The sequence below is a fragment of the Xenopus laevis genome, chromosome 3S (genome assembly GCF_017654675.1).
Source record: "Xenopus laevis strain J_2021 chromosome 3S, Xenopus_laevis_v10.1, whole genome shotgun sequence".
Lineage (NCBI taxonomy): Eukaryota > Metazoa > Chordata > Amphibia > Anura > Pipidae > Xenopus > Xenopus laevis.
This window is the reverse complement of record NC_054376.1, coordinates 117,270,044-117,293,869: the sequence shown is the minus strand read 5'-3', so window position 1 is coordinate 117,293,869 and position 23,826 is coordinate 117,270,044. Positions and strand designations below refer to the sequence as shown.

General features: G+C 44.3%; 1 protein-coding gene across 4 annotated transcripts in view; it reads left to right on the top strand.

Moving 5' to 3' along the window:
- Positions 1-12,694: 12,694 nt before the first annotated feature.
- The window catches only part of pcdh1.S (protocadherin 1 S homeolog), a 160,734-nt gene continuing 149,602 nt past the window's right edge, over positions 12,695-23,826 (top strand). Inside the window, exon 1 of one of the 4 annotated variants that reach the window (XM_018256224.2) lies at positions 12,695-12,817. Coding sequence is in view for 3 of the 4 variants with exons in the window: in XM_018256221.2 (XP_018111710.1) it covers positions 13,287-13,344 (58 nt within the window). In the remaining variant the exon portion in view is untranslated. Of the gene's footprint in view, positions 12,818-12,845; positions 13,345-23,826 lie in introns of those variants that run through there. The other 3 variants (XM_018256221.2, XM_018256225.2, XM_041588765.1) reach the window with 3 other exon arrangements.

Sequence of the window (23,826 nt, the reverse complement as noted above, 5' to 3'; positions counted from 1 at the left end):
CCATATAAATGCAGAAAATATGCATTTTTTTGGTCGCAGCCACTGAAGCACAGTTGACAGAAAAATTATGCCATATAAATGCTGAAAATATAAACTTTTTTGGTTGCAGCCACTGAAGCACAGAGGCCAGAAAAATTATGCCATATAAATGCAGAAAACATGCATTTTTTTGGTCGCAGCCACTGAAGCACAGTTGACAGAAAAATTATGCCATATAAATGCTGAAAATATAAATTTTTTTGGTTGCAGCCACTGAAGCACAGAGGCCAGAAAAATTATGCCATATAAATGCAGAAAATATGCATTTTTTTGGTCGCAGCCACTGAAGCACAGTTGCCAGAAAAAATATGCCATATAAATGCTGAAAATAGTCATTTTTTGCCATATACGTTGAGTCAACGTATGGCAAAAAATGACTATTTTCAGCATTTATATGGCATATTTTTTCTGGCCTCTGTGCTTCAGTGGCTGCGGCCAAAAAAACTGGGCAAACAATGCCTACAAGGTCAACGTCGTTGACCTTGTAGGCATTGTTTGCCCAGTTTTTTTGGCCGCAGCCACTGAAGCACAGAGGCCAGAAAAAATATGCCATATAAATGCTGAAAATAGTCATTTTTTTGGTCGCAGCCACTGAAGCACAGTTGCCAGAAAAATTATGCCATATAAATGCTGAAAATATAAATTTTTTTGGTTGCAGCCACTGAAGCACAGAGGCCAGAAAAATTATGCCATATAAATGCAGAAAATATGCATTTTTTTGGTTGCAGCCACTGAAGCACAGAGGCCAGAAAAATTATGCCATATAAATGCAGAAAATATGCATTTTTTTGGATGCAGCCACTGAAGCACAGTTGCCAGAAAAAATATGCCATATAAATGCTGAAAATAGTCATTTTTTGCCATACGTTGACCTTGTAGACATTGTTTGCCCAGTTTTTTTGGTTGCAGCCACTGAAGCACAGAGGCCAGAAAAAATTAAACCAGTAGGGTTTGCACCCTAGTTTGTAACGGTGGCGGAGGGAGGAGGAGGACGCTAAAGGACAGCTGTGTGTGGAGTCATGAGGCTTGAAGAGAAGGACAGCTGCATAGAAGTCAGAACAAGTCTTCCGGCGTGCAGTAACCCTCCGAGATCCACCCCTCATTCATTTTAATAAAGGTCAGGTAATCGACACTTTTGTGACCTAGGCGAGTTCTCTTCTCAGTTACAATCCCTCCTGCTGCACTGAAGGTCCTTTCTGAGAGCACACTTGAGGCTGGGCAAGACAAGAGGTTCATGGCAAATTGTGACAGCTCTGGCCACAGATCAAGCCTGCGCACCCAGTAGTCCAGGGGTTCATCGCTCCTCAGAGTGTCGATATCTGCAGTTAATGCCAGGTAGTCCGCTACCTGCCGGTCGAGGCGTTCTTTGAGGGTGGATCCAGAAGGGTTGTGGCGCTGCCTTGGACAGAAAAACATTTGCATGTCTGACGTTACAGACTGGCCAAAGGGCTTTGTCCTTGCAGGTGTGCTCGTGGCAGGATTACTGGCACCTCTGCCCCTGGAATGTTGATGAGTTCCTGAAGTGACATCACCCTTAAAAGCATTGTACAACATGTTTTGCAGGCTGGTTTGTAAATGCCGCATCTTTTCGGACTTGTGGTATGTTGGTAACATTTCTGACACTTTATGCTTGTACCGAGGGTCTAGTAGCGTTGCGACCCAGTACAGGTCCTTCTCCTTAAGCCTCTTGATACGGGGGTCCTTCAACAGGCATGACAGCATGAAAGACCCCATTCTCACAAGGTTGGATGCAGAGCTATCCATCTCCGCTTCCTCATTATCAAGGACTGCATCATCCACGGTCTCCTCCCCCCAGCCACGTACAAGACCAGGGGTCCCCAAAAGGTCACCACTAGCCCCCTGGGAAGCCTGCTCCTGTTGGTCCTCCTCCTCCTCCTCCACAAAGCCACCTTCCTCCTCTGACTCCACTTCTGGCACCTCTCCCTGCGTTGCAGCAGGTGCCTGGGTTCGTTCTGGTGATTCCGACCAGAAATCGTGCGCTTCCAGCTCCTCGTCACGCTGGTCTACAGCCTCATCTGTCACTCGTCGCACGGCACGCTCCAGGAAGAAAGCGAAGGGTATTAGGTCGCTGATGGTGCCTTCGGTGCGACTGACCATATTTGTCACCTCTTCAAAAGGTCGCATGAGCCTGCAGGCATCGCGCATAAAGCACCCAGTAACGGGGGAAAAAAATCCCCAAGCTGTGCAGATCCAGTCCTACCACCCAGTTCAAAAAGGTACTCGTTGACGGCCTTTGTTGTTGCAGCAGACGTTCCAACATAAGGAGCGTTGAATTCCAGCGAGTCTGGCTGTCAGAAATCAAACGCCTGACTGGCATGTTGTAGCGCTGCTGAATGTCAGCAAGGCGTGCCATGGCTGTGTTAGGAACGTCTGAAATGGGCCGACACCTTTCTGGACTGGGTGAGAACGTCCTGGAATCCTGGGTACTTGGAGACAAAACGTTGGACTATTAAATTTAACACATGTGCCATGCAGGGCACATGTGTTAAATTGCCTAGTCTCAACGCTGCCAACAGATTGCTTCCATTGTCACACACCACTTTTCCGATCTGCAGTTGGTGTTGGGTCAGCCACCGATCGGCCTGTGACTGCAGAGATGACAGGAGTACAGATCCGGTATGGTTTTTGCTTTCCCAGCCGTCATCCCAAGACAGCGTGACAAACGGCGTACCTGGCACGGTCGAATAGCCTAGGGGGAGCTGGGGGTGCACAGGTGTGGAGGAGGAGAAGGAGAACCCAGCAGCAGAAGTAGAAGAAGAAGAAGACGAGGTAGAGAGCGATGGAGAGTAGAGGTGGTGGCAGAACCGCGTGCAATCCGTGGCGGTGACACCAACTTCCACTGTTGTTGTTGAGCTACCCATTCCCTGCTTCCCAGCCATTACCAAGTTCACCCCAGTGGGCAGTGTAGGTGACATACCTGCCCTGACCATGCTTGAGGACCATGCGTCAGTAGTCATATGGACCTTGGCCCAACCACTAAGTGACAGAGATGCGGTAACTTGGCTCTGCACATGTTGGTACAGGTGTGGTATTCCCTTTTTAGAAAAAAATTGCGGCTGGGGTACCTTCCACTGCGGTGTCCCAATTGCTACAAATTTGCGGAAGGCCTCAGAGTCCACCAGCTGGTATGGTTAAAAGCTGGCGGGCTAAGAGTGCAGACAAGCCAGCTGTCAGACGCCGGGCAGGGGGGTGACAGTCAGACATTGGCTTCTTACGCTCAAACATGGCCTTCACAGAAACTTGGCTGGTGGCAGATGACTGGGAATGGGAACAGGTGGTCAAGTGGAAGGCGGAGTGGAGGGTGGTTCAGACGGGTCAAGGAGAGCAGAGGTAGAGCAGTAAGATGCTGGACCAGAAGGAGTGTGGCTTTTAGTTTGTTTGCCTGTTGCCTTTGAGGTGTTGCCTCCCAAAGTGCTTTGTGCTTGCCGCTCATGTGCCTTCGCATAGAAGTTGTACCTATGTGGCTGTTGGGCTTACCAAGGCTCAGTTTCTGACTGCACTCATTGCAAATTACAATGCTTTTGTCAGAGGCACACACATTAAAAAATCCCACACTGCTGACTTTTTTGGAAGTGTGCCATCTGCGAACGGCGTAACAGTAGAAGTTGGCGGAGTTGGCGGTATTGGCGGGCAATGGCGGGTGCGTTGGCCGGCTGAACACAGGTGCCGATACATGTTGTTGCCCTGCTGATCCCTGCGGGCTGTCCTCCCTGTTCTTCTAAGTCTTATTCTCCTACTGCCTCTCTGACTCTCCGTCTTCCATCTGAACTACCCCCTCTTGCTCTCTTCTACTAGGCACCCACAAAACATCATCTCCTCAGCATCATTCTCCTCAGATGCATCCAATTTCTTCTGACACATCACAGAAGGAAGCAGCACAGCGGGGACTCCTCCTCATCACTCATTATGTCCATCTCTATCGTGTTCCTCTGCCAGAATTAAATCTGGTGTAAGGTCCTCATCTCCTTCATCTTCTTCTGGCAATAATGGTTGCGCATTACCTCAGTTTCAAGAAACTCATTGGAAAATAACTCCTCTGACCCCAGTGAAGAAAGGGGCACCGGTGTGGAGGAGGAAGTGTTACGTGGGGTGGCCATAGCAGTGGAGGATGAGGAGGATGTTGTGGTAAAGTTAGAAACGGTAGAGGATGGGGTGTGCTGTGTAAGCCAGTCAACTACCTCTTCAGCATTTTGGGAGTCAGGGTCATTGGCTTTTTAAAACTGGGCAATTGCTAGGGCCACAGGATTGCATAGCAGCACGGCCCCTAGCACGCCTCTGCGTGGCGGCCTGCCTTTGCCTGGCATTATTTTAAAAACAACAACAACAACAAAAACTCAGTTGGTTTTTCTGGAAACGATAATACACACAGCTAGATGCGGGTTGAAGAAAACACTGTGCAAATAATGCCTACAAAGTAACGTATACACTACTACAGCGGTGGATACGGATTACGTAAAATATATGAATGCTGCTTGAAAAAAAGTAACTCAAGTGGTTTTTTTCTAGAGACGATAATATTATAAAATATTTTAGACAAAATGTGAACAAGGTCACACAGCTCGATGGCGCGGTTGAGAAGAAAACAGTGTGCAAATAATGCCTACAAGGTCAACGATACACTACTACAGCGGTGGATACGGATTACGTAAATATAATATGAATGCTGCTTGAAAAAAAGTAACTCAAGTGGTTTTTCTAGAGACGATAATATTATCAATATTTAGACAAAATGTGAACAAGGTCACACAGCTCGATGGCGGGTTGAAGAAAACAGTGTGCAAATAATGCCTACAAGGTCAACGTATACACTCACTACAGCGCGTGGATACGGATTACGTAAAATATATGAATGCTGCTTGAAAAAAGTAACTCAAGTGGTTTTTCTAGAGACGATAATATTATCAATATTTAGACACAAATGTGAAACAAGCTCACACAGCTCGATGGCGGGTTGAAGAAACACTGTGCAATAATGCCTACAAGGTCAACGTATACACATACTATAGCGGTGGATACGGATTACGTAAAATATATGAATGCTGCTTGAAAAAAAGTAACTCAAGTGGTTTTTCTAGAGACGATAATATTATCAATATTTAGACAAAATGTGAACAAGGTCACACAGCTCGATGGCGGGTTGAAGAAACAGTGTGCAAATAATGCCTACAAGGTCAACGTCTACACTACTACAGGCGGTGGATACGGATTACGTAAAATATATGAATGCTGGCTTGAAAAAAAAGTAACTCAAAGTGGTTTTTCTAGAGACGATAATATTATCAATATTTAGACCAAAATGTGAACAAGCTCACACAGCTCGATGGCGGGTTGAAGAAAACACTGTGCAAATAATGCCTACAAGGCCAACGTATACACTACTACAGCGGTGGATACGGATTACGTAAAATATATGAATGCTGCTTGAAAAAAGTGACTCCGTTTTTTTCTGGAGACGGTAATATTATGGATATTTAGACAGAATGGAACAAGGTCACACAGCTCGATGGCGGGTTGAAGAAAACATGTGCAAATAATGCCTACAAGGCCAACGTATCACACTACTACAGCGGTGGATACGGATTACGTAAAAATATATGAATGCTGCTTTAAAAAAGTGACTCCGTGTTTTTTTCTGGAGACGGTAATATTATGGATATTTAGACAGAATGGGAACAAAGGTCACACAGCTCGATGGCGGGTTGAAGAAAACAGTGTGCAAATAATGCCTACAAGGTCAACGTATACACTACTACAGCGTGGATACGGATTACGTAAAATATATGAATGCTGCTTGAAAAAAAGTAACTCAAGTGGTTTTTCTAGAGACGATAATATTATCAATATTTAGACAAAATGTGAACAAGGTCACACAGCTCGATGGCGCGGTTGAAGAAAACAGTGTGCAAATAATGCCTACAAGGTCAACGTATTACACTACTACAGCGGTGGATACGGATTACGTAAATATATGAATGCTGCTTTGAAAAAAAGTAACTCAAGTGGTTTTTCTAGAGACGATAATATTATCAAATTTTAGACAAAATGTGAACAAGCTCACACAGCTCGATGGCGGGTTGAAGAAAAACACTGTGCAAATAATGCTACAAGGCCAACGTATACACTACTACAGCGGTGGATACGGATTACGTAAAATAATTGAATGCTGCTTGAAAAAAGTGACTCCGGTGTTTTTTCTGGAGACGGTAATATTATGGATATTTAGAAAGAATGGGAACAAGGTCACACAGCTCGATGGCGGGTTGAAGAAAACAGTGTGCAAATAATGCCTACAAGGCCAACGTATACACTACTACAGCGGTGGATACGGATTACGTAAAATATATGAATGCTGCTTTGAAAAAAGTGACTCCGGTGTTTTTTCTGGAGACGGTAATATTATGGATATTTAGACAGAATGGGAACAAGGTCACACAGCTCGATGGCGGGTTGAAGAAAACAGTGTGCAAATAATGCCTACAAGGCCAACGTATACACTACTACAGCGGTGGATACGGATTACGTAAAATATATGAATGCTGCTTGAAAAAAGTGACTCCGGTGTTTTTTTCTGGAGACGGTAATATTATGGATATTTAGACAGAATGGGAACAAGGTCACACAGCTCGATGGCGGGTTGAAGAAAACAGTGTGCAAATAATGCCTACAAGGCCAACGTATACACTACTACAGCGGTGGATACGGATTACGTAAAATATATTATGGCTGCTTGAAAAAAGTGACTCCGGTGTTTTTTCTGGAGACGGTAATATTATGGATATTTAGACAGAATGTGAACAAGGTCACACAGCTCGATGGCGGGTTGAAGAAAACAGTGTGCAAATAATGCCTACAGGGCAAATAATGCCTAAAAGGTCAACTTATACACTACTACAGCGGTAGTAAAATAAAAAAAAGTAAAATAAAAAAAAAATGAATATTAAAAAAAAAAATTAAAGTTGGTGCTGCTGAACTACTAGGAGCAGCAGATTAGCACACCAGTCCCACTCCCCAACACTGCTAGACTAATAGCACTGGGCTCTTATAGTAGTAGTAGTAGTAGTAGTAGTAAAACAACAAAAAAATAAATAAAAGCAGTCCTTACAAGGACTACTGTTATTGCAGCAGTCAGCAGATGAGATCAGAAGCAGGACAGCTGCCCACTGCAGCTACATACAGAGCACTGCAGTAGAAGGTAGATTACTAGCCAGCAAAGCTACCTAAGCTTAAATGTCCCTCAAACCCCTGCAGACTTCTGTCCCTCCAATAACAGAGCAGTATCAAAACGATTACTAGCCAGCAAACTTTCAACTGTCCCTGAAATCACTAACAGGCAGCAGCTCTCTCCCTACACTATCTCTTCAGCACACACAGGCAGAGTGAAAAAACGCTGCAGGGCTTCGGTTTTATAGGGAAGGGGAGTGGTCCAGGGGAGAGCTTCCTGATTGGCTGCCATGTACCTGCTGGTCTGGGGTGAGAGGGCAAAAAAAAGCGCCAACAATGGCGAACCCAAAATGGCGAACGTCGCGCGACATCTCTAGTCCTAACTGTCCCTGTCAGAAGCACAGTAGGAGGCGGACAGCCAATCACAGCCCTGCAGTCACACAAGCACAGACAGGCTTCAGTTCCCTATCAGGTCCTGCTAGCTGCTGATTGGTTCCTGTCCTACAGTGCAGTGAGCTGAGAGCCACCGGCTCCCCTGCACAGCCTGGGAATTCAGGGAGCAGGAAGTGGAAGGGAAAGGAGGGATTATTAGGGTTTTTGCAGAAATATCCAATAAATCAGCCTGAAACACTACTTTTTTAAGCACAATTCTTCTATATCTAAATTAGTATGATGTTCTGGTACATTCTTATTTTTTTACACAAAATGTCTCTTTTAAAGGATTGTTAGAAGGTATGTTGATCCAAATTACAGAAAGATTCCTTATCCGGAAAATACCAAGTCTTTAAAATTCTGGATATTAGATCCTACACCTGTACCATAGTTTTGCTAAATACCAGGGGCGTAACTACCTGGGGAGCAGGGGGTGCAAATGGGCCAGGGCCCACACCCCCGCAGGGCACCCCCGGAAGATCGTGTGCGCTGCAGCTGGCTGGAGTCGGCTGCAGCGGCACAGAAAAATCGCGCACTCGAGGGTGGGGGCGGGCCAGTCTGCAAGGCTCGCACCAGGGCCCACCAAGTTACGTTACTGCTAAATACAGAACCACTCCCTTCTGTGCACCTATTGATCCCCTTACAAACATAGGACTCTTACAGAGGAGCGTTTTTAGCTGCGCTCCCCTGCATTCCGGTTTCAATCGTTCAGCAGCAGGGGAGCGCAGGAGTAGACGCACTGAATTCTTTTCATTGGGGCTGTACTCACACAGATGCAGTAAGTGACGAACGCAGGTTGGGACGCAGCATGTCGCATTTTTCCCACGTTCGACGCTTACATGCGTCTGTGTACAGCCCCATTAAAAAGAATTCAGTGCGTCTACTCCTGTGCTCCCCTGCGGCTGAACGCATGAAACAGGAACGCAGGGGAGCACAGATAAAATCGCTTGTCTGTCAGGGTAGGATTACACAGACGTTTTCGGTGCAATCCGATACGCTGCGACAAATCTTATGCAACAGAAATAAGGTAAGTGAATGCATTGTCGAATGGTGTCGCAGCATTGATCCGACATGACATGACTGTGTCATGACTGCGTCTGCATCCGACAATCGTGTCGCATCAGATCAACGATGCGACTTTATCCAACAATGCATTCACTTACCTTATTTCCGTCACATGCAATTTGTTGCAGATGTTTTGTCGCAGCCCGTTGGATCGTGCCGAAAACGTCAATGTAGTCCTATCCTAAGAGCCCTTACAGATAATTGGGTGTATCAACTATTATCCAGAATGCTTGGGACCAGTGTCGGACTGGGACACCAGGGGCCCACCAAAAACCCTTAGTCCAGGGGCCCACCCAAAAACCTTTAGACCAGGGGCCCACTCTAAGTATTGTTTTCTTCCTTTACTTACTCGACCTCTATTCTCCTGTTCTCTTTTCTTTACATATTATAATCTATTATTCCACCTATTTAGCCTCTTTATTCTCATAGAAATAGGGAATGGCCATGAAATAAGCCAAATGTTTAGAAGCAGGAGGGCCCACTGACACCTTGGCCCACCGGGAGTTTTCCTGGTATCCTGGTGGGCCAGTCCAACACTGCTTGGGACCTGGGTTTTTCTGTACTTTGGATCACTGTACCTAAAGTATGCTAAAAATCATTAAAACATTTAATAAACCCAATAGGATTGTTTTGTCTCCAATATGGATCCATGCAGCTCAGTTATTCCCCGGTACACTGTACTGTTTTATTATTATAACAAAGAAAATGGGAAGTATTTGCTTAAAATGGATTCAATGGGAGCTTTCTGGATAACAGATCTCATACCTGTAACCAAATAGAAACCCTAAAACCAGACACATACTAAATCCCCTGCAGCATACTTAATGAGCAGCTCACTATGCCTGCTGCAGACTGTAGTATGAATTTAAATTAATAACTAGTTATCCACCCAGGAGGTTTTATATTGGTTATAAAGAAAGCAAGTTCATTTCAACCTCACCTAGATGTCATTTCTGTATCTCAACTTTGTTTCTCCCCCCCCAGAATAGGTACAAAATAAACACATGATTCTCACTTTCTGGAACATGGAGGATTTTGATGGTGTAGGAGAAGCAAACATCTAAATTTGGAAAGAATAAATTGTTTGTTTTTATGTCAGCTCACTTAATGACGACTGCGGGAGGGGGGAAAAAAAACCCACAGCTGTCAATCAACTCAGTCAGGAGCCGGGGCTGAACAAATGGTATGGAATGAAGAGAAGATGATGTGCAAGTGCATTAAATAGCCCTGAATTCCCAGGCTTTATTTACAGGAATGCTTGATTTTGCATTGATTTAATCACCAGAGATATGCTGAAAAGCACACCATATGGCATCTTTGGGGTTAATTACATGTGGCCTTGTTATTATAGCTGGAGATACATAATACAAACAAAGGCATCAGACATGCAGGTAAAGTCTGTCTGTGTCATGTACAATCCACATTGCATGGCTACATAGAAGCAGTGCAGGCTGCAGCCGCATGCTAATTCAATTGCTCATTAGCAGTACAACATGTTGATTTAATTAGATGTGGATTCACAGCAGGTCATGGGGCCTGCAGCTGCCATTGCTACGTTTACCTCTTTTATATCAAATGGCTAAATAAGGGCTCTTACACGCGGGCGGTTTTACCTGCGCTCCCCTGCGTTGCGCATTCTTCAGTTCAGCCGCAGGGGAGCGCAGGAGTAGACGCACTCAATTATTGTCAATGGGGCTGTACTCACACAGCATGTATGTAAGCGCCAAACGCAGGTAAAATGCTGTGTCCCCACCTGCGTTTTGCGCTTACATGCGTCTGTGTGAGTACAGCCCCATTGACAATAATTGAGTGTGTCTACTCTTGCGCTCCCCTGCGGCTGAACGGAAGAAAGTGGATCGCATGTAAAAGCGCCCGTGTGTAAGAGCCCTAAAAAAGGTGTTAGTTTAGATAAATTTAATTGGTTCCCCCCTATGACTTCAAAGAAACACAACCTGCTGACTTTCTTCTAAGGGCTCTTGCACACGGGCGTTTTTTCCTGCGCTCACCTGTGTTGCGCTTTCTTCCGTTCAGCCGCAGGGGAGCGCAGGAGTAGACGCACTCAATTATTGTGAAGGGGCTGTACTCACACAGACGCATTTATGCGCCAAATGCAGGTGGGACGCAGCATGTGGGTGTGATGCAAACATGATTAACCATCAAGAGACAGAAACTCTGCTGCACAGCCTTGGGGCTCTTTTTTTTTTTACCTGCCTCCCCTGCGTTTCGGTTTCATGCGTTCAGCCTCAGGGGAGCGCAGGAGTAGACGCATTGATTTCTTTTCAATGGGGCTGTACTCACACAGACGCATGTAAGCTTCGAACGCAGGAAAAATGCAACATGCTGTGTCCCAACCTACCTTTGGCGCTTATATGCGTCTGTGTGAGTACATCCCCATTGAAAATAATTCAGTGCGTCTACTCCTGCGCTCGCCTGCGACTGAACTCATGAAACCGGAGTGCAGCTAAAAACCGCTTGTCTGTAAGAGCCCTAAAACACATCCATGTGTGGGGTGCACAATCAGTTCTGACAAAGATATTAAAGTGCTCCGTCCCCATTAAATAAGCAGCAGCTGTTGAACCGTCTTAGTGGCATTACTTGTAACAATAGTAAACATGCCAGTCATTGAGGAACCACTGGGGAAGAGAATTAAAGCCATCCTTCTGCTAACTGACTCACTCATGAGAAACCCTCCAATACAAGAGGTTCTGCAGCAACTGCAGCTTGCCCACTTTATAAACGTGCCATCTCTTATTACACACAGTGGAAAAATTAATCAGAGTACTGTGATTGTCTCCCTTAATCAGAGTCCAAGAGGTTCTTCAGCAGCTACAGCTCATCCACTTTATCAATTTGTCTTCCCTTATTACATAAATTATAAAATGGGAGGCAGGGGAAGCTGTGATTATATTCCAGAGTCTGAGTATTGTGATGGACTCTGATTTAGGTATACAAAGAGTTTCTGCAGCAGCTACAGCTCGTCCACACAGTGGAAAAATGGCGGTCTGTGATTCTAGTCCCCAAAGTGCTGTTGTTTCCCTAAATCAAGAGGTTCTGCAGCAGCTACAGCTTGTCCACTTTATCAGCTTGTCTTCCCTTATTACATAAATTATAAACTGGGAGGCAGGGGGAGCTGTAATTAGATTCCAGAGTCTGAGTATAATGATTGTATCCCTAAATCAGAGTCCAAGAGGTTCTGCAGCAGCTACAGCTTGTCCGTTTATCAACTTGCCTTCCCTTATTACATACATTATAAGATGGGAGGCAGGGGGAGCTGTGATTATATTCCAGAGTCTGAGTATTATGATGGACTCTGATTTAGGCATACAAAGAGGTTCTGCAGCAGCTACAGCTCGTCCACTTTATGGACTTGCCATCTCTTAATAACATACAGTGGAAAAATAGGAGTCTGTGATTCTAATCCCCAGAGTACTGTTGTATCCCTAAATCAAGAGGTTCTGCAGTAGCTACAGCTTGTCCACTTTATCAGTTTACCTTCCCTTATTAAATACATTACATAAATTATAAACTGGGAGGCAGGGGGATCTGTGATTACATTCCAAAGTCTGAGTATGATGGTTGTATCTCTAAATCAGAGTCCAAGAGGTTCTGCAGCAGTTACAGCTTGTCCACTTTATCAGCTTACCTTCCCTTATTACATAAATTATAAATTGGGAGGCAGGGGGAGCTGTGATTATATTCCAGAGTCTGAGTATGATGGTTGTATCTCTAAAATCAGAGTCCAAGAGTTTCTGCAGCAGCTACAGCTTGTCCAGTCTATCAACTTGCCTTCCCTTATTACATAAATTACATCAATTGTAAAGCTGGGAGGCAGGAGGAGCTGTGATTATATTCCAGAGTGTGAGTATCATATTTGTATCCCTAAATCAGAGTCATAGAGGTTCTGCAGCAGCTGTAGCTTGTCAAGATTCCCTTCACTTATTACATACAGTAGGAGAGGGGGTTCGGTGAGAGGAGTGAGATTGTAGCCACTAATGAGAGGACCTCATCAGATGCACCAGGCTACAGCTGTAACACCCCTATGTTGTGGGCAAAGCACCCCTCATTAATAGGGATCAAACAAGTTCTGCTAAGGAGGGGGGTGAGTATAGCCTCTTCCATCATTTGCTAAAGGGGGGGATCCTCTCCTCTCCCCATTTGCAGAGTTAGGAATAACAAGCACACATCAGCTCTGCATGGAGACGCAGCAGAAGTCGCTTTTGCAACAACGAGTCAGTGCTGAGAGCTGATAAGGATCAGCGGCTCCTCCCCCCGTATAGAGAGCGAGAGTGAGACCGGCCGCTGCTCTCAGCTCTTACACTCAGCACAAACACCGGCGTTGGAGCTCCGGCTCTGTCCGCTCTGCTCGCTCTGCTGCAGCCTCGGCTCGGGAGCTTCGTTCTACCTACTGCGGAGCTCAAAGGACCCTGAGTGGAGCCTGATCTGAGCCCGGGGAGAGAGGAAAACTTGCGCTCGTTGCTCTTTTTCTATCAAATCATTTTGGGTGGGTTTGGGGGGGATTTATCGTTCCCGGACTTGCGATTTTGTGGATGTGACGGGAGAGTAGCTCCATGCAGAGCCGGGAGAGAGGAGACGCCTGGAGGAAATCGCTCGGAAGCGGCTACAAATGTAAGTGAACCCCCCCCCCCCACTTACACTGTGGCTCATTGGGGTTCCCCATTCGCTGTTGAACCCTCTTATTATTTTAGGGGTAGTGGGGATCCTCTCAATCTAAAGTCATTTCCATCGCACCGGCAATTGCTTAGTAATGAGGCTTATTATGTGCTACTTAGCCACTGGCGAGGCTTCATCTGAAGACTGCAGCCTGGCAAGCCTGTCCCACAGCACCCCACTGTGAGTTAGGGCGGTAACCCCAAACAGGGAGATGGATGGGAATTTTGGAATTTGGGGTGGATTATGGTGTTGGGGATACTGAGAACATTGGATCAATGGAACACAGAAGCTTGCACTCTACTGCAATGAGCTGCTAATATCAGTCTGTGCCGCACGGGAATAGGGAGAAGTCCAATTAATGATCCCCTGCTGAATGGATACGGGGGATAGTGTTCATTTGTAGTCTAAAGAAACAGGAGAGGGATCCTAAATATTTGGAGCCAGAATACAAGATGCAATGTCTACAAATATGGATATGGGGGGGATATGTTTGTATTCTGGTGAAATGAGAGGGGGGCTGTAGCTCATTTATTTAAATAAATTGGGTGAAGGTTTTTTTAATCTAATCTGTATTCTAGAGAAATGAGGGCGAAGGGGGTTGACTTGTATCTCCTTACTATAGAGCAGAATTGGGGTGAGCGCTGTATCCCATTTACACAGAACTGAATGGGGAGATGGGCTGTATCCATTGTGTGTGGTAGTTAAATGGGGAGTGTGAGCTGTGCCCACCTGTTCCATACAGAAGAGAGAGTGTGTTGGGGTGCTGTGTGTGTTTGGATCTTGCAGACACTGGAGAGGTATCCAAATGCACCCCAAGTAATTTGGAAAGTGTTACATTTTTATACCTCCCCAGACTAGATGAACACTATCCATTTTCACCCAAAGGTCTTGGGGTGGGGGTTATTTTCACTTCTATATTAAGGGGGTAGTGGTAATGGCCATATGGACCCTCTAGATTGTATTTAAAATGGCAGAGAGGGAAGCCCTGTACGTGAGCATAGGGGGGCAGTGTATAACATGTAAGATAGAAGCACTGGGGTGCTGAGATGTATCATTCTGGGGGCAAATTAACCCGCACAAATTAACCCGCACAGTGGAGTGCATGGCTTGAACATTGGGGGGCAGTGGTGGAGCAGAGTAAAGTGTGCAGGTTGCTTTTCTACGGTGGTTGCGATGGGATGTTGTGTGAGAATGATACAACCCCTGCATGCTGCTGCCAGAAGCTGCTGCAGTACTTGGCTATGTACAGAGCACTATACACCAGGCAGGCTATGAAGATAACGGTTACATATTATTCTGTTTAGGGAATGGAGTTGTGCAAGGTACTTGGGTTTGATGTGTGGGGGGGGGTCAGTAAACTCGTGCCAACTTCCCTCTTCCAACAGTTACCGATCGACACTGGGGTTATGGGGTAGACCCTGCTCAGGAGAGACTCATGTATTGGTCCTGCTGCCCCCTTGCCATGTATTGCCCATATTGCCCCCTTACCATGTATTGCTTCTGCTGCCCCCTCACCATGTATTGCTCCTGCTGCCCCCTCACCATGTATTGCTCCTGCTGCCCCCTTACCATGTATTGCTCCTGCTGCCCCCTTACCATGTATTGCTCCTGCTGCCCCCTTACCATGTATTGCTCCTGCTGCCCCCTTACCATGTATTGCTCCTGCTGCCCCCTTACCATGTATTGCTCCTGCTGCCTGTAGGCTTACTGTAGGTTTACAGAGAGCACCCTAGACTTACTCGTAGCCATGTAGAACTGGATATCTTTCAGCAGTGTGATACAGGAGTAGGATATCATTTGATGTGAGCTTATATGCATGGTCTGTTCTAAGGAGCCATTCATCTAGAGGGGGGGGGGGGCAGTTGTCATTGAATTGAGCTTTTGCTGTGCAGGTCTGGGGAGACCATTGGTGTAGGCAGTGGACAGCTAGAGGGGAATGCATGGAATAGGAATGACTGGCAGGGACTCTGATGCATAGGCTGAGCATTGCTCCAGGGATAGACATGTTTTCTCTATTAGCCCTGAAGAAAACTGTTGCTCAGTAACATATAACGCTGCTTATGGGGATTCTCCTTTCTGGGATTCTGCAGGGGCGGCTTGGTAGTTTGCGCTCCCCCCCAGTCGCAAGACGAGGCGACTTCTATGCCGCTTGCAGGTGTCCGAGCAGCACTGAGCCAGCTGGCAGGAGAGCCGGGTGCTACGGGGAGATCTCTGCCATGTCTGCTGAAATGCTCTTCCAATTCCAGAATTTTACTTCTGCTGCATTCTATTTTTCCTCCAACGTTCTATATTTTCATCTGGCTCCCCAGCTGCTTCACTGTAATGCTATTTGTATGCCTTCGTTCTTGTGTTTAAAACCAAAGCACACAATCCTTCCCCCCCCCCCATTGCAAATTGGCCAAGAGTCGCCTTTAATCAGCGAGCAGCGTTCAAATAACCCAGTCTGACAGTAATAAACAGTCCCTGTGAGTTGGCACTTTAGAATAATGGCAGTGAGTCTGGATGCCTCCCCCCCCCTCTTCTTAAGGGAATGGATGTGTGGACAGAACACAAATGGATTTGCTTGGGGTAGGGGGGTGACACACAAACGGATGGGCAGTGAGCTAGAAATGTACGAATGGCTTTGCTACGCTGGATTTTGCATCCAATACATTGACTCTCCAGTTCACATTGCAGCCATTTCTACTCTCCCTTTCTGTATGCACAACGCACGGCACTGCTTTCTTTTTGTCAAGATACACTGTGCAGAATAATAAAGATAAACCCGCACATAAGTGATCCAAACGCGAGCCTGCTCTGATAACTGCAGGGATACTTCATGATCATCCCTGCTAATAGTCCGTATGACCAAGACACATTAGCCATGTAATATATATAAATGCCGTCCTCCCTTTCTGCATAAAGTTTTGGAGTTGTAATAACCAGAATCGTGTGTTGTAGCACATTTGGTTACACAGTATTTGCTTTTCTTGTTGCCTTCCCCCAAGTAAGTTGTACTCACACTATACACAGGTAGTATTCTATCATGTTCTACTCTGTGTTGGGGGGTCTTGCCCCTTTATTGGTGGCTGTGTACTTTATTATCCGTCCCCGTTTATTTCCCCAAAAGCCTACAGACCTCCCTGTGTGCCGTCCAGTTGTTGGGAATCATTTTTGCTGGAGTCTGGATTAATTACCGGAACCTTCTCAAGCTCCTGTGCCTTCCATAATCCAGTGGGTCCATTCAGCAGCGACTACATTTTTGCGCACCTGTTGGCGTTTTTGCATTTTTACGTAGTTGTTTGCTTCTCTGCCTGTGTGTTTGTAGAGTGGATGGATCTACTGGGAAAGGAACATGTAGTCGTACAGGGGAGTCGAGGGTTGTGCCCACTATTTACTACAAACGCACACATTGCCACAGGCTGTTATGGCATAAATTGTTCACGTTGTTATTATCTTTGTGAAAAAGAGTCTGATAGCTGGAAAGGCCGGTTGGAGCAGCCATTGTAGAGATAGCTTTGATTTTGTAGCGGCCAGTGGGATGGTCACGGCTTTCCATATATACAGTTCGTAAATCTCTCTAGATCACCTCTGCTTTAATGAATGTCTGGCCGGGGTGTCCGTGCTTATGAGCTGGCAATCTGATCTCTACATCTTTCCTACGTTCTCTACCTTGCCTATAAGTGTTTGCTTTGTTTTATCATTTACCCACCTGAAGATATTCATAGTAAGTTAGGTTGAAAAAAGGTACACGTCCATCAAGTTCAACCTTTTAACTTGTTTTTTAACCCGCCTAACTGCCAGTTGATCCAGAGGAAAGCTAAAACCCCATCTGAAGTCTCTCCAATTTGCCTCAGAGGGGGAAAAAATTCCTTCCTGACTCCAAAATGGCAATGGGACCAGTCCCTGGATCAACTTGTACTATGAGCTATTTCCCATATCCCTGTATTCCCTCACTTGCTAAACACCATCCAACCCCTTCTTATACCTATCTAATGTATCAGCCTGTACCACTGATTCAGGGAGAGAATTCCTCATCTTCACAGCTTTCACTGTAACAAAAAAAAATGCTTCCGAATATTTAGGTGGAACCTCTCTTATTCTAAACGGAATGGGAAATATGTTAAATAAGTTACATTTTTCATCACTTGCTGGTTCTGGCTATAGCTGCTGCTTCCATGTTTACAATACAAGGCAAGTATTAACTTTAGTGTAGGCTGGGTTTTTTTACCAGGATCAGTTCCTAATTTTCTTATAAAAAATGTCGGCAGTTGCAATTTATAAATAATTCCTGCCGAAGTCGTATTTTTCATCCAGTTCTCTGAGCATTTTGGGATTGTTTTTGGAATAAAGGATAGCTCGGTGCTGGGGGATCTAATCATCGGCAAACAACGTGTAGCATTTGAATGGGCACCACCTTTGGAATGGCCATTCTTCATGTATTGGGTGAAGTAGTCACAATATCAATAGTGCTCAGGCTCTCGAAGTTGGACCTGGTTAGGGAGGTTGGATAGCAGTGATATTCCGACAGCGGCAGCAATGGGAAAGCACAATGGATTGTGAAGAATCATTGGGAATATGACGGTGTAACACAAAGCATCTATTTATCAAATGTTGGGCAGCATAACTCTGCTTTCTATACATACGGCATTTAGAGTTAACTTTGAGGATCTGGTATTCACCAAAGGGGGAGGTTGGAAGAAAAGCAGGTGATGAAAGATGCGGGGGGGGGGGGGGGGGCATATGCTCTGCTGAATCAAAAATGCTCATTTTCAACCCAGAAGGAAGATCAGAGGTAGAGCTGGTGTGTGGGAGAGACTCTCTGCCTTGCATCAGTCATGTAGCTACCGGGAGCCGTTTTAACACTTGTTGTATCCGCATAATGGCACCAGTCTCCTCCTGCACCTACTCCTAGTCACCTGTGCATCGTTTCCTACCTCCTTCCAGCTGCACTAATCATTAAACCCGAGCCAATAGATGTGAATGTTCTCTTTTGGCATTGCTGGGCGTGGGAGCAATCGCAGATTTGTTTTTTATTTTTAATGCATAATTGCAGAGCAGCTTGTGCCTTGTATATTTGATAATTTCTACCTCTGCTTGATACTTGGTCATTGCAATTTAAAATGCCTTATTCCTCTACACACATTAACCGCTAGAAATCTTAGTGCCTTAACATTCACTCTGATTCCCTTGCTCGCTCTCTCGCATTATTTGTGTGTGTGTCACAGTATGGAGAATCTCGTAAAACGAGGCATGATAATGTATGTAATTGAATGGCATGCACGGCTCTAATGTAGCTTTATAATGGATGGCGGAGTCGCACTCCCCTGTAATGCAGTTTCAGTGCCGTAGATGCCAGGGGAAAGCGGTGTGTGTGTTTTTTTTTTTTTTTGTTTTTTTTTTTTTTCCTTCTTTCAATCCCCTCCCAGCCTGAGTAATGCTTAGAATCATACAGATTCATGGACAGCTCCTGCAATATGCTGGGAGAGGAAGACCCATAAAAAGGAGGAAAAATGCATTTGAAAAAGAGATCTATATTTTGGATGAACAAATGACTGTTATTGGGGAATATGGGAGCGAGATCTTTTATTGAACCTAGTCTAGAGCTTATCTGTAATCCTGGCATGGAGGGCAAATAGGCTGAACTGAATGTATCCTTAATTATTGACATGTCTGTGTGTTTCAGCCTTTGTACACAATTCTACATAAGCTGCATTTGTCATTTATAGCTGAATTCTGCTTTCCTTTATGCACACTATTTAGTTCATGTAGGGTCCACAGCTAGACTAATATCTCTATCTATCTATCTATCTATCTATCTATCTATCTATCTATCTATCTATCTATCTATCTATCTATATATTAAATAAAAACTATAGACACTATATACTAAGACTATACAGTAAAGGAAATCCATGTTATAGAGAGAGAACAATATATAGATAGATAAATAATGTTATTTCTCTGTAACATGGATTTCCTTTACTGTATAGTCTTAGTATGTATTGTTTTTTTATTCCAATAATGGGGCCCTATAAGATCAATTTCCATAAGCAGCTGTTCAATAGAGACGCCCAACCATTTGGATGCGATTCGTCTTAAATCTGCAGTGTCAACAAGTCATTAACTCTCCTGAGCATCACATTTAGATTGTGAGCTCTGCGGACAAGGGCTTTGTTGTGCCTGAAAATGTACAGAATGTGCACAGACCACTTAATAGTATTTTTATCTTTTCAATTTAGAATTATTTTAGAGTCCTAAGAATATTGGTTACTGTGAAATCATGTACATCTGAGCTTACAATCTTTTTGCCGCACTTGATTAGAGTTATAATGATCAGCAAGCTTTAGTGGCTGCACTTTTTTCATGGCTGACTGAGTGGACTTCAGTCTCTAATTACTTTTTTTTTTTCCCCTATACCTATGAGACATAATTACTAATCGTATGTGAAACTCCCTGTTCTAATTAGCAATAGAATCTTTCTTATTTTGACAGCTTGCAATGGGTTTCCTTTATTCCGCCAGCAGGGGCACCGTAGAGCTGGCTTTAGCCTGTGTAGACAGGTACGATGCAGCGTTGGGTTGTATTTTTAAATGTCGATAATTTGAATCCACAACACCAGATAAGCCGCCTTCTGTTGCTTTCACTGTTCATTTCACGTTTTAATTTTCAAAACTGCGTGACTGCCAGTGTCAAAATGGATCTATTTAAAGTACGGAGAAATCCAAGTCCACGCATACAGTATTTTATATTCTTTCTCCTGGAAGACCCATTATATCCGGCTGTAATCATTCAGACGCAGGCATTGTAACTTGTATGGAAATAAACGTCAAGGCATTGTAAAACGGTATCTTATTTGACTGTTTTTAAAGCCAAGGGTTGCAGAGAGCTCTGTGTAAATGCTGTGCCCATGCCATGAATAAAATGCATTTGCAGAAAAAGTATTGATGAATTAAAACTTTTTCAAAGCTGTTGATGTTAGTGGTGTACTGGGAGACGGCTTATTACAGTATATGTACAGCGATGGGACCTCTTGTACAGATGCTCGGGACCTGGGGTTTTCCGGATAAGGGGTTTTTCTGTAATTTGGATCTCCATACCTTAAGCCTACTAAAACATCAATTAAACACAATAGGACTGATTTGCATCCAAATAAGGATTAATTATACCTTAGTTGGGAATAAGTACAAGGTACTGTTTTATTACTACAAGGAAAAAGGAAATATTTTTTTAAAATCTGAATTATTTGATTATAATTAGGGATGCACCTAGGGTAATCCAGAATTCGGTTCGGGATTTAGCCATGATTCAGCCTTTTTCAGCAGGATTCCAATTTGGCTGAATCCTTCTGCCGAACCGAATCTGAATCCTAATTTGCATATGCAAATTAGGGGAGGGAAATCTCGTGACTTTTTGTCACAAAACAAGGAAGTAAAAAAATGTTTCCCTTGCATATACAAATTCGGGTTCGGTATTCGGGGGGTTTGGCCGAATCGAAAAAGTGTATTCGGTGCATCCCTAATTATAATGGAGTCTATGGTAGATGGGCTTTCTGCATAACAGGCTTCCAGATAACTGATCCTATAACTGTATATGCAGGATTGTATATACACAGTGATGATCCCTAAGCAGAACGTGTGGGGTTAGAACAGTGTGGATGTGAAGCTCCGTTCATGCACAAAGCCTTGCCCCAAGGGCTCGCAGTCTAGAATAGAGGTAGATGATTGGTTAGAAATGGAGTTTTGGGGGAGCAGGAGGGTTTAGACCCAAAGCTTTGTGAGGAACTGCAATCGCCTGTACATTAAATGCGTTTCTTGCTGTGTAATTCTGAAACAACTTTTGGGTGAGAAAGCGGATTCCCAGAATTTCAGGGGTGAAGAAACCACATAATAACTATAGCATTAAGCGGGTTTTTCTTTTGTTTGTTGAGTGACTCCACCACACGTCTGCACTTGAAGTATTGTACAGTGTATATGAGTTGGAATGTCGGAATGGGTCCCTTCCTATGTGAGTGATGTGGATTTTCCAGCATGGTTTGCGTTCGCAGGACTGTGATGAATTTGTCACAAATCTCCGGTCTCTGTTCATCTGGGCCTTTTGCTTAAGTGTTTGTGCCTCAGCCCAGACGCTCCAGTTCAAGCCGTGATCTCCTGCTGGACCAAAAGGTAGACTTGTCTTCTGATAACAGATGGCCGGGGTTTGAGGTGGTCCCAGTGTATAAGTGAAGGATTAACATCTCTGTGATTGTCCAGTGCTAGGGACGAAGAGCTGGGGGTTTTCCTGTGGCATATGGGTGTGAAAAAGCTTTTGATGATGACCCGGCCGACACATGTGCGGCACTAAGTGGCCATGTCCTGCTAATGGGAAACAGATTCCCTGTCTAGGGAGCAAAATCCAGAGAACCAAGACGCTGCTCTTGTGCATTTTATTTGTTTTGTTCTATTTATTATTTGATGATCCATTTGTTTATGTACATACATGAGCAATATTTTTTATTTTTCTTTTACAATCCTTAAATCAGCAGCTCCTCTTGCATTAATCCTGTAGTTGGGTTGCATCTTAGCGATGACTGCCTATTAAATCCTCATGTTTGTTAGCCTGCCTGTATGTATTTATTATCCTTGTGACTGGACATGTGGTCGTTAAGCTTTCCCAGTCCATTACTGCAGTTTATGAAAATTGGGGATTGTCTTGTTCCCAAGCCGTGTGCTCTTTCCCATGAGATGCTGGAGTACAGAATGTACATTTTATAATAATGCTGTTTTTTTTTAACCAATTTCCTCTAATCTGAACATGTACGGTATGTCAACAATTTTGTGCACTGCATTTGGCATGGTGATATGTACCCCTGTAATGCAGCGGCACTGTTGTGGGCTTCTAAACTACAGTAGGAATTCTTTTTTTTTTTATGTTTTCCGGATAACAGATCTTTCCTATAACTTGGATCTTCATATCTTAACTGCTAACAATCATATAAACATTTAAAAAAACCCAGTAGACCTTTTTTTGTGCCTTCATTAAAGGAGAAGGAAAGCTACGGAGGCATTTTATTGCCAATAGATTAGCTGCAATAGTGCAAGATAGAATGCTATATTTATGTAGAATGTTTTACCATACCTGAGTGTAAAGCTCTAGAAGCTCACTGTTTGCTTAGGATAGCAATTGCAGTATTAGCTTGGTGTGACATCACTTCCTGCCTGAGTCTCTCCCTGCTCTGGGCTTAGATTACAGCAGAGAAGGGAGGGGGGTGGAAGAGGAGCAAACTGAGCATGCTCATGCCCAGGGCAAGGAGGTTTAAGCTGAAAACAGGAAGTCTGATACAGAAGCCCATGAGTACACAATAGAAGGAAAGAAATGCTGTGTTTCTTTTGACAGAGGACTCCGAGCAGAACTTGAGGGTTTACTGGTATATTTAGGTAGACCTTTCTGATGAGGCTTACTTAGTTTTAACTAGGGATGCACCTAATCCACTATTTTGGATTCGGCCGAACCCCCGAATCCTACCGAACTGAATCCGAACCTTAATTTTCATATGCAAATTAGGGGTGGGAAGTGGCAAACATTTTATACTTCCTTGTTTTGTGGCAAAAAGTCACGCAATTCCCCTCCCTTTTCCTAATTTGCATATGCAGATTCGGGTTCGGCCGGGCAGAATGATTCTGGCCAAATCCGAATACTGCTGAAAAAGGCCGAACCAAATCCTGGATTCAGTGCGTCCCTAGTTTTTAAACTTTCCTTCTCCTTTAAGGGTCAATTATATTTTCGTTTGGATCAAGTACAAGGTACTGTTTTAGTATTAGAGAAAAAAAAGTTTTTTAAAACATCTGACTTATATTTTTTTTTTTATAAAATGGAGTCTATGGGAGATGGCCTTCCTGTACTTCGGTGCTTTCTGGGTAAACTGGTTTCCGGAAAACTGATCCCATATCTGTATCCCCAGATGAACAGACACTATGATTGTAAGCAGGGCAACGTTTGCCTCCTTCCAGCCAATCGGCAGTTGGCTTTTCTTATTCTAGGCAAAAGCTTTTCCTTATTCTAGGCAAAAGCTAACAATTGCTGGGTTAAAGCAAAGATTGCTCATGTTAATATGGAACATCTATAAATCAGAGTGATGCTGGGAGTTGGAGAAAAATGGCTGCTGCGGTGCTCCTTCTTGCTAATTAAAACAAGGAATCTGTCGGCTCCTTGATACTTCAAATAAAATCTTTGCAGAGATGTTACCGGAGAAACAGAACTATAGATTGTTAGTTACAGTAGCACTGATCACCAGTTTTGAAGGCCAATTATCTCTTTCTCTCCATAGGGTTGCAACGCAGAAGTGCCAAAATGCCATGCTTTGTCTTACTCGCCAACTCATCCTAGACATTAAGCTTTTACGGCTCGGTTTCTCTTTTTGCCTAATGTCTCATTCTGTATCTAATGTCTCATTCTGTATGTCTCCTTCTGTGCATGTAT